General features: G+C 37.0%; 1 protein-coding gene across 3 annotated transcripts in view; it reads right to left on the reverse strand.

The window, feature by feature from the left end:
• ADGRV1 (adhesion G protein-coupled receptor V1) overlaps window positions 1–12,323 on the reverse strand; it is a 259,448-nt gene that overhangs the window by 24,173 nt on the left and 222,952 nt on the right. For all 3 annotated transcript variants that reach the window (XM_050328544.1, XM_050328545.1, XM_050328546.1), the window contains one exon: window positions 11,337–11,458. In XM_050328544.1, coding sequence (XP_050184501.1) covers window positions 11,337–11,458 — 122 coding nt within the window. The remainder of the gene's footprint in view (window positions 1–11,336; window positions 11,459–12,323) is intronic.

The raw sequence follows: 12,323 nt of genomic DNA on the forward strand, positions 1-12,323 counted from the left end.
GAAAATACAATCCATTCAAAAAATACACTTGTGGCAATACAGACTGAGAGATTGGTAGTAAAGTGGTTTTAATGAACTAAGCACAAACCTGAAATGTAGGAGCCATTAAGTTTGCTTCCTATATTAGCAAATATGCTGGCCCCATAGAAGTCACTTATCTTTCCATGCTTTTATTCCAGCCATCTATAATGAGATGATAATACTCATATGTGAAGATTGACAGGCTGGTAATTCATGCTGCTGCAGGTAAACTACAGAATAAAGATAGTAAATAAAAATAATTTAGCCTCAGTTTTGCATGTATTATATCTTTGTATCCTATCATTATGATTTGCATAAGCAGAAAATGAAAAATTGTGCGTTCTTTGAAGTTTCTTTACAACATATGAACTTAAAAATTTCTCAAGTTTTTATTATCCATGCTTTCAAATTTCTGTAAGTTTATCCAAATACACCAAGTAAGATATGGTTTTCTACAAAAATATTTTCTGAGAGGCAAAACTATTAAAATTTTCATTAATTTAAATATTTCTAAAATTTTATAACAGCTGCCCTAAGGACACTTTCTCAGTTGGTTTTCAAAAGAAGGTAGGACAGTTTTTCAAGGGACTGGGATAATAACTTCAGACAAAATTCAGCACACACATCTAGATCTTGAATAAATGGCTTTTTAGACTATTTCCACACTGGTTCTTTAAAAAAACCTTCAAGTGATCCAAAAATCTCATCGTGACTCCATGGTCTTACTTCCTCCTATACTACTGTAGTCTTCATGAAGGACACCTATACCGTACTTATCTGCAAAGCAAAGGCTCTGTGGAAATGTGGATACAAATTCTTTGTTTCTCCTTCTGAGATTACCTATTTCTTAGGGAAAAATGAAAAACAATTCTGGGATAGGCAAACAAACACTGGGATGGGTGATTGCAGACCTTCTTTCTCTATGTAGGCAATGTTTAGATTTTATTTTTTTTAAACCCATGTAGGAGGGGAACAAAGCAGGTACTTAAGGAGAGAGTTGTCTTTGGGATGAAATCTCTCAGTCTAAATTCTGAAACGCTATACTAAGCAAAAGCAGGAACCTCACATGTCTGGTGAAGCATCCTCTGGAATCACATATCCCTCTTTACTGATCGTATAAAAAGCCTTTGGAAATCAGTGCATTAAATTAGATGCCTACAGGTGGGGAGCATGACCAATTCTTTTCTGTTCACTGAAGAAAATGAAACTACAGAATTGAAAATAGATCTGTAAGTATATATATCTTTTATGAAGTAAAAAATTTCTGTCACGTAAGTTGGCCTACTTGGTTAACAATAGGGGGTTACAAAAAAGGTAGTGTGAAAATAACAAAGCTTTACAGGAAAGCACCAGTCTTCATGGTGAGAACCACTCTTATCTTTTTATCTTTCAGAAGCCAGGAATAAGAAAAACATCCTGCAAGAGATCTGCTCCACTAAAAAAGGTATCACTATGTATATTAAAATGCCAATTTTCTCTTTTCTGGAACTCAAAAGATTAGTCCCAGAGGGTGATGGGGGAATAAGATATACGGAAATTTCAAAATATGCCACTAGATAGAGTATCTGAGCCTACTGAAGGATGTGTCACAATTTTCACCCTACTTCACTGCTTCACATTTTTGAAAGCACAATCACATTAGCAAGTTCTCCAGTAGATTATGTCCTTTACTCACTCACACTTGCACACACCCACATAAAGAAAATTAGATGATACCCCCTCAAAACTAAGTCTTCCACTCAATCTCCTTTGAGAGGATACAGAAAGAAAAAAATGTCAGCATGGTTCCCAGTTTTGCAACTGAGGATCTTTGTCATTAAAACTATTCACGACTCTGTTGTAACAGCAAAACAATATATCTGGAGATTTAAACAAACAATCAGCTGACAGTACAAGTAGATTTGGTGCTTTTTCTAAATCCAACTGACCTTTGTAAAGGCAAAGACAAAAAAGCAATACTTGACATTTTGCTTAAAATAAAGAAAACATAATTTAGCAATTTTCATCCAACTGTGGTTAGCTCCAGCTTCACAGTTGCTCAACTCCTTCCAGACCCAAATGATTTGCAGTCCTCACATCCATTAGAAAGCTTCCTGAGAAAGTTATTACTAAGCAGTTATATTCAGATCTCATATTTAAGTGTTGACACATTCCCTTTGGAGGAAAAAATCCATCACCAAAATTCAATGCAAAAAGAAAACATCTGCAACACTACATTTATGTACTTTGAAACAAACTGACTTTGAAATTAATTTACAACAGTACAGTTAACACGTTCCTTAAATTCATGGACCTTTTTTAAACAAGGAAATACTGAAAATCTCAAAGATTGTATGGGATCACAGCCACACTCAGTGCTTATGAGCAGGTTGGATGTTTAACTGTTTGCCCTTATAAATCTCAGCTGTCAGAGCACTGTGCTAGTAGTTGCAGGCAAACTGAATGTAACTTTGAAAGACGCTCTGTACTCTCACACCACATTGCCTCCTGAACAGAATCGAGGTGTTGGAACTCAAAGAGTTCTTCTAACTCAGAATAAACTCTGAAAAAGACCAAGGTTTCTAAAAAAAAATTCAGATACATTGTTTTGCATGCAAGATGTGATTATACACAGTGTGTGTGTATAGTGTGATTACACAGCTGACAGGTCAGTATGCACACAGACAACAATGGCCAGTCTTCGCGAGCGAAGATCCGGGGAAGGTCTTTACACCTTCCAGCCTGCGCATTTGGATTTTTTAGGTGAGACACAGTGTGCGCGGAACTGAGCCCACCCTTTAATCCTAAGGTTCATCTGCCGGGGCCAAGCGAGCTTGGACGGTGGCAGTGAGGTCCTTAGGACGTAGGTGGGTTGCCTTTAAGGGCTAACGAGCTCCACCTGCCCGGGAGTGGCCCTGACCGGGAATCGAACCCGGGTCTCGGCGGTGATAGCGCGGCGCCTTTACCTCTGGACCACCAGGGGCTCCGACAGACAACAACAGATAATAGATAATGTGAAATACTTTCAGGCTTCTGAAATAAGACTTCCAAATCCCCGATCACCACTTAGTATTGTTTTTTTTCTCTATTCTTAAAATATACAGTATTAATTTCTTGGACCAATGGGCTCAGAAATGTCCAGAGGATCCAAAATAATGCATCACCAGTACCTCTTATAATGGCATTCAGGTTGCCGATGGGTACAATGTTAGTGTCACATTTTCTTCTTTCAGGCCTGTATTATACTGCTGATTTGCAGTTGTCCTGAGATAAAGTAATAACACCCATCCCAGTTTCTATTTCTTGTTTATGTATGACTTACCAATTCATAGCAGAAACTCTTTCACTTATTAGCATCTTGGTGCATAATTCTGCACTTAGTGTCGTATCACAAATAATCCCTATTAAGTCATTTCACAGAATAAAATAATTAATAATTGTGTAGGTTACATCAGTCATCTGAATAACCAGTAATACCTAAATCTGTGCAACAAAAAACTGTATTAGCATTTTTCTGCCATGCTCGTAATGAAAATTCAGGTGAAGATTAGTATCAAGCTGCAATATTGCTAGTCTTTTACACTTTTCCCATTTTATTTTAACGATATTTTTCCATTTACTCCTCCAATTTTGTTGCAAAACTGTATTCGAATACCTGCCCATAAGTTGAACAGATATCTTTTTTCTAGGTTAGCAGATAATGTCTTGGATTAGTATGTTAACTTCACTATATCCGAGCCAGATATTTACTTTTAAATATCTGATCTTTAACTGTAAAACTGACATCTAACTAAAGGGCTTCTAATTGTCAAAATCAAAATTCATTTAGTATAGAAGATGTAACTGAAACAATGTTGTGGCACAAAGAGGTTTTACTGATTTATAGAAGTCTCACAGCCTTAATAAAGGATTCTTCGCTTATTCTATTCCAAACCGCTTCTGAGTTAAATGCAAACTATTTCCATATCATGCCACTGTTTTAAAGAGTTACTGTTTCTTTTGGCAACTACCTCCCCTTTAGTCCTGATGTGATCTGACAGAGCCCACAACACCACTTGCTTAGAAGAAAGAACTTCTAAAAAGAATCCACCGAAGAGTTTCTTTTAGGATAACTCTGTCCTGGTGTGGACAACTTCTAATTCCTTAATTCCCATGATAGAAAAATCATTATCAACTGTACTTAGAGAACTGCTCTGCCCTCACTAGAAAACAAGCATTTATTGTTTATGTGTATATAGATTAACAGCACAAATGCTTTTTTGAACTCACACCTGTATGCAGCAACCAATTTACCTCCATGAGAGAAGTTCATTCATGCACTATTCTATATGGGGCAAGTGATTTGATTCTATAAGGACTAAAATGATTGGACTTTATTTTTCCCAGTTTGTACACAATTTTCATAGCCCTTTCAATCCTCTTCTCTTACCAACTCAAAAAGTCTTCTTCAAATCAAGGCTGGGTGATGGTCCTTTAACTCATATTCATTCCACACTTATCAGATGGAAAAACATTACAAAAATCTAAACAAGTTCCAAAAGTAACACCTGTTTAAAATGTATTCTATATCATGGATAAAATAAAAGACAAAGATATGTTTATGTTCCATATAGTAGGGGGAAAAAAGTTAATTAAGGCAATCTTTACTGAATTCCAGTTATTTCAGTGTTACTTCAGAATGAAACCTTAGCTTATCATAGTTTCTGCTAAATTTGCATGTAATTAATATGTTGAGTAATAATGAAACTATGAGAGATAAAATCAGTAAAGCTATTCACTCTTTCTGCAGTAATTGCTTGGAGTCCACTGAAGCAGTATATAAAATAAGGAAAACATTTTTTTTTTTAAACATGAATTTTACAATTCTCTGAACAAGGCTTCATCTGTATTTTTCATGAAGAAAAGGAGGAAACATCCTCCTCATACTGGTGAAACATCAGGCTTGTACAACACAGAGGGTTCTTGTGCAGGAAATGTGTGGGTGGAAGAAAAGGGAATGGTTCTTTTCCTAGAGGCTACTAAAACTTCACATGCATTTATTTCGCAGAAACATTCAGATCAGCCTCCATAACGTAATGACGTTCAGCAGGAAGACATATATGAACAGAGACCACCCTGCAGTGCTGAAACATGAAAAACCAAATCCACTGCTCCAAAGATGGCTCATGTTTTATCTAAACTTTCCCATCTATATAGTTTCCAAGTTTTGGAGGTTTATGATTAGCTCTGTAATATTCAGTACTTCTTTAGAACCTCATGACCTCAGTGCCATGGGAGTGTTTGTCTATCACAATGAATGGGTTGAGAATAAACTTGCCACATATCAAATCATAGAACCAGAGGAAAACTGGCTGGATAGGACCTTGGGAGGCCATTCAGTCAATTGAGAGGATCAGGTCTGTATGACCTTGCCTAGCTGAACTTTAAAACCCTGCAAAAGTGAAGATTCCAAACATCTCTAGGAAACAGGTCCAGTTCCATACCTTCTTCTGGAGAATTATTTTTCCTGATATCCAGTCTGAACCTTCCATGCAACAGTTTGTGGCCATGTGCCCTTGCTGTTGTTACCTGTTGCTATCAAGAAAGAGTATGACAATGTAACTTTTTAACTACCTTCCAAATATTTGTATGTTGATATTATATTTTCCATTGCTGTCCTCCTCACCTGACTAAATTAACCTTCTAAAGACTAAAGCCTGCTCCTTCAGGCACTGTTAAAAGGACACCATCCAGGCCTCTGACCACTGTGGACTTCCCCTGAACCCTCACCAGTTTCTTCACGTCTCGTGAAATGGAGACTCCAAACTGGATGGAGTATTCAATGTGTGACCTCATTAGCTATGAGTGGACAGACATGATAACTCAGTCTGTTGGCTAAATTCCTCCTGGTGCAGCCTGAATGTGCTTTACCTTATTTCCAAGATGAATTCCATTTTCCCTGACAGTCAGCCCCAAATTTCCTGAACTTACACTCTGTCTTCTTAACATTTGAGAGTAATGCTATCCTTTTACTTGCCATCATGCTCATCCTCAGTCACCATAATTTTTCAAAAACAACCACATGGTCAGATATTTCAGCACTTTTGAATCAATTCCTTTCAGCCCCACCAATTAATGGTCTTAAATGGTAAAGAATTTTGTAGTCTGGATTTGAAGGAAAAAAAAGAGATTCATTTTACATTACTATACCAAAATACTTCTTTCACCTGGGTTATTGAAAAAAAGAAAGAAAAAAAAAAGAAAAAAGCTATTTATGGTGTCACAAAGAGACTGGTAGCAATGCAAAATAAAAGGCAGCTAATTTATTCCAGATACTAAACCAAGTTGTTATTATTTTATTCTCACAGTAAGAAAAGTTGACTCTTAACGATAGGTGTGAAAGAAGAAAAGAACACAATCACAAGTCCTTTTCAGTGGCTAGAGTTCCACTGATTGCAGCAGTACATGCCATAGTTGCATTTCCTGTTTGTTATGTACTACATAATTCTGGCCATTACATGCACCTTCCAAGGAGAATAGTTAAAACTGCTTTGCCATCTTCTACTTCAAAAAATTGGTGTTTAGCAATTTTTTCTGAAATATATTCTTAATGTAAAGTTCTTTGAGAATGGCTGAAGGAACTTTTTAGGTGCTGGAAGACTTAAAATATTTGTGTTTTTAAAAAATACATTCTAGTCACATTTTTCTATTTTATGTCAGTGACTGACAAGTCTAAATGTTTTTGAGTAATAATTGGTTGAAAATCCAATAAAAAAAGCCAACATCAGTACACTCTGTCACTGTGTACTATTTGAAGCTTTATTATGCCTTATTCTATATACTTTCAACACTAAAAACACAGCTTTAAACACAAGCTACTCTCTTCTGACATAAATTTTTCCTGTATATTTAAGAGATACTTAATTCTATCCTAACAATGCTTCCTATGTTTACCTGACACTGCACACTTTTTTCTTTGTTTTGTCTCCAGCTATAAACTGAATTTGGGTCCATTATGCAAGGACTTGAATAGTTAAATGGAATCTTTTACCATAATTTCAGAAATAATTACAGGAAAAAATGTGTTAGAGTATGTTTCAGGTGGTAACCAGGAACACTGAGCATTCTTTTTTAAAAAGGAAGTCATAAACAGAGAGAAAAGGATATAAAACTGAACAATGCATTGTGATTCACTGAATAATCAAGTCTCTCGGACAGCTTTGTATGTTTGTATGTATAATGTGCACCAATGTACTGTCCAATCAGGATTGCATCCCAGAATTTTAGCTGATGATGCCAAAAAGTGTGACCTATCAGAAAGTTAAAACCTTTCTTTATTTGATTGATTTTAGTTATTTTTACTTTAAAAAAATGTACATCCTGAACAAAGTTTCAGAGTTTTCTACTTTAGCAAAAATAACTTTTTTTCTACTCCTTTGTTGTTTAATTATTAAACAAGTAAATGGTACTTAATATACTAATGGTATTTAATATACTGTTGTCTTTTCTTCCAGGAAAGAATTCAAACCTCCAGAAACAGCATAAAATCTGCTTTACTGCACAGATGTCAAACTGCAATGCTTGCTTTGGGTTTTGCTTCTGGGGCAGTATATGAATTCTTTGAGCTGTGTTTAACTGTGTTTGGTTTATGCCCACAGCTGACAGAGGAAGATTTGGTATTCCTTGGACTATAGCTACTTGAACAAACACACATGCTTTTGTTGATATTCTGCTTGTAGTTCAACTTATCTTGGCATTACTATAATGCCTTTGTTGCATTTTATTTGGCTTATCTGCAGTGTAGAATCACTTTTCGCAAAATCTGTAGGCAGCCTTTTACAACCCACCACATTTACTCCCATCTCATCTCTGTCTAGTACTGGATTTTGTTTAGTTTTGTGTGGCTTTGATTAGCATTGCATGGGATCTTCTAGTCCATCTCTGACTCATCAGAGCAGACGCTTTAGGAAGATGCCATAAGAAACAGGAAGTGAGCCTATTTATAGCAGCAGCCTGCTCTGCAACTCCTGAATACATCTCAGAGTTAAATACTATGTTCTAGGAAAAAATACTTATTTCATTTGAAACTGGTGCTGGTATAAGCTTTATAAACTGTATATTCTTATTTATATTCTTCCCTGCACAACATAATGCAATAATTTAGTGTTTACTCTCTTCTTACTATCACAATAGGTGGTATTTTTTAACTTTTTTTTCTTCTAAAAGTGTGACGTATTGATTTCTCTCACAATATTTATTTTCTGTTGTTCCTTAAATAGGGTATTCTATTCCTATATTTCCTGTGTAGTTGGTTTTGACAACAAATCTACTAGTTTTCTTCAATATTTTACCTCCTTTTCTACTCAAGCTAGCCTTTGCTCTCATTCTGGTTTGCCCCTGCTATTTCAATTAATGAAGTTTTTCGATTCACATTTTCTTCAGTAAATGTCAGGTTTGGATGTGCACCTGTATGCCTATATTTCTTGTTAAAGCTACCAGAGGCGTTTTAGATATTCCTGATCTATCTGGATTTTTGAAACACCTCCTACTGTAATCCTCTACAAATAAGATGACTTTTCAAAATTTTGTATTAGGCAAGTCAGTCCATTTGCCCAGTCTGGAAAACCACCAATCAATTCTTACTTCCAGACTTTTTCTGTGTTTCTTGGGAAGAAGTATTTTGCATGTAACACTGATGCTTACTATGTGGGCATGAGTCATCCTGGTGTGCTCAAACACAGAACATGCAAAGAGATTTAACCCTTATCTGCATCATCCACAACAATATATTGGATTTTTAAAATACAGTGGTTAATAATGGGATACCTCTCAGTTACAATTTACTTTTCTTGTGATATAAAATTGCTTGGAATTTTGATATTATTGATGGGTCATATTTCAGTATTTCATAGGAACAATTTTTTAATAAAAATTACTCATTAAAAAATTAATTAACTTATTGCTCAGGTAAGAGTGTGACGGTGGTTAGCACAAGGTACAGGAAACCATGACAGGGATAGCTATGGGATATTTAAAACCTTGTAGTTTGCAGTGTAGATACATCCTAAATTATAAAGATTGAGGATTGGGGTGTGCAGCACAGCAGAAACACAGCCAAAGAAAAATCAAGATTATATTAAGTCAGCTGGAAGGAACAGCCTGAGAAAGGATCTGAAGCCTCATCTCTGCCCCTCTGCAAACAATGGGAAGAGATCCACCCACTGCCCTGAACTTTGGATCCACTGAATGCAAACATGCCGCTGATGACGACAGCTGCACAAACCAGAAACACTCCCCTAATGGCACAAAAAACATGTCAGTTGCTGGGACAGCTCTGGCACATGCAAAACAACTTGTGAAATCCCAGCCTTCAGAGAGAAGTACTTAAGACTGAAGCTTCCGCTTTCACTCCTGACCCCAGCAAATAAATATTTTGTTAATAAATCCATGATGACAATCCTATGTTAAGAAAGAAGGTTTCCCTCTGTTTTGCAAGTGAAAAGATGAGGAGCCAAGGCTTTTCACATGAGAGCATGGAATATGTTTCTACAACGCGATGCTATGTGGAGAGGATAATTGGGAACAAACTGCCAAGGAACTCACAAGATCAGCTATCCCAAACATGCTTCTTATCATTTTCCTTTCTTGCTTGTCTCAATGTACTTTTTATTTTGTAAATCAATCACTGTGCTCCCATACAGCTCTTTGCATGTTTATTCCTGAAATTACAGGGAAAGGATTGCTTTCCCCTGCATGCACTAGAATAGCTTATACTATAAACTTGTCTCTGATGGGAATCATTTCCCGCAGGAAGTGCTTGGAAACTATTTGTCCTTAGCGGATGATTTTTCTAGCAAGTGCATTTCCTAGGAAATTCATGTCATAAGGCTAAACAAATACAATGGATAACTTTCAGTGTCCTTTCAGTCTCCTGCATTGAACCCATTTGGAGATGTAACACATTTTAATGGGTCACGTTCTGCTTTGTTTCACAGTCTGTAGCTCCTGAGCAGCAGGGAAGTAGGTCTCTGTTTCTTGTAAATTATTTCATGTTCTCTTTTCTGCTGTGAAAAAACTCTTAATGAACACTGAATTGGTTTCCAGATGAAACTGGGCATGTTGTACGACAGACATGCCCACCAATGAATGGTAAACTCACCTTTCACTGCAGTATTGTATCACTATGAATTCTGAGAGCTGATAAAGACATGGAATGAGATGTTTCTATTGACACTATTATGAAAATGTGTTATCCACTCTTAAGTCCCCATTTCCTTTCCCAATCACAAACAGATGGCCTGAGATTAAATCTTCAGAGGACACTGGACATGACTGTCCACAGGTTGGATAAACCTGGCTCTGCAGAGCCTTCAGGTCAGAATGATTCTCAGCAGGGAGCATGTGTCCCCCGAGACCAGCCCCTCCTGAGGGAAAACACAGTCTGAAAAAGCTTTATGAAGCTGCACCTGCATACAGCAAACCACTCATTTTTTCAGTATTTGTAATACACAATTTTCTTCTACACAAGCACTTTGTATACCAACATTTTTTCTAAATAAGTTCATTAGTTGTATCTGGTTATTTATTAAAAGCATAGATAAGGAAATTTACAGACTTCACCTTGTTCCTTCCCTATTTTAACTTTCATGCTACACATCTGATCACCTGAACCAGACATCAGTTTTTTGTTAACTGATTAGATAAATTCTAACTTGAAAAGAGGAGAACAATGTATACGAGACGGTTATTTAAAATGTGGGGGTGTTTCAGGAAATGTTTTTTAATTTGTTTTATAGAGATTACAAAGCACTAAAGACAATAATCTACTAAGACAAACAAATAAATTTCAAAACTCTAGTACTATACAAGAGCTACTCTATTTTTTTTTAATTTCTTTCAGGCTACTCAACACTAAAAAGCTATCCTCTCACAATGGAAAAAAATTCAGTATTAGGTCAATATAATCTAAAACATTTGCCCTTTTTTTTATTAGAGTTAACAGATACAGAAAATTGAAATATTCAGTGTTTTTGCAAAGGCCGCAGATATTTTAGTTTTACTGCTATAATTATCTCAGTAAGACTTTACATACAGAAGCACGCAATTTTCTTTCCCAGTGTAGCATCTATGAAATTAAATTTATTGCAATTACATTGCTATTGTTTCAAAACAGTGCATCCCTTGCTTTAATATGCATTCCATATGTCAGTTTGGGAAATAAAGAGAAAACACAATTAACGCTTCCACCGTGTCACAGTGTATTACTGGATGTAGTTCAGCTGGTGAAGTCAAAATGACAAACATGGGTGGAGGAGAAGCCCCAGGTCTGTAGGAAGACCGAGGCAACAGGCTCTTACCTGCAGGCTGTTGAAGATGACGAAGAAGACCAGCATCCAGAGCTGTCGGTAAGCCATGTGCAGCCCTCCCCACAGCCAGGTGATGGAAATCAGGGCAAAGAGGTACAAGACCAAGGGGATCTCTGAAAACCACAAACACAGCATTTCATCTGGTGTACCCTGAGAAAAACACTTTTTAAAGCATTACTGGCACAGGAACAATTTGCTTTGCTGTCTCTGGCAAACTTTGGAGCTTGTTCTCCAGTGATGGGCAGCCCCTCTCCTGCCCTAGCTGGGTGGGGGTCCCAGGGCTTTTGGGACTCCATCCCAATATGAAGAGACAAGGAAAAGGGTACAACCAGGGGACTGGGAGATGTGAGGGGCATGGGGGACACAGCCCAGCTGAGCAAACAAGGCATGGGTGCTTTGCAGGTGGGAAGAATACACTTGGATTCGGAAAATATGCAGAACTTGGAAGAAGCATGGAAGAGCTCTTGGCAAGCTCTGGAAGTTTTGAGAGGAAATATATTTCTAAGAATTGAGAGGAAAGGGAATAGAAGAAAATTATTATGGATACAAAAACTGCCCCAACTCTGGCCACATTAAGAATTATATTGAAATTATAAGAATAGCTTATTCTTTGATTTGTTGTTACTTCCCCTTCAAGTCAAACATAAGAAGGCAGCTGACCCCATAAAACTTAAAGTGACAACCTCGACTCAGTCAAGGAGACCCCCAAGATAGACCCTGGAGTAGTTAACTTCATTCAGCTGTAGAAATACGCGCAGACTCTCTCTTTAAGCAGCGCACAAACATACAGATACATTTTATATTCCCTACTGTATTTAGAGCATAAAAGGTTTTAGGAATGCTGTCAGGGAGATGTGTGCCAGTATGGACAAAGTTCGCCAAAAGGAAAGCAGACGTTACTTTTTGCCTGCACATGTTCCTCCCACTGACAGGAGCCAGCCCCCTGTGTTGACTGTATTTGTGGCAGAACTCGAAGTC

This window comes from Myiozetetes cayanensis, unplaced genomic scaffold, assembly GCF_022539395.1.
Source record: "Myiozetetes cayanensis isolate MyiCay16 unplaced genomic scaffold, myiCay2020 scf4, whole genome shotgun sequence".
Taxonomy (NCBI): domain Eukaryota; kingdom Metazoa; phylum Chordata; class Aves; order Passeriformes; family Tyrannidae; genus Myiozetetes; species Myiozetetes cayanensis.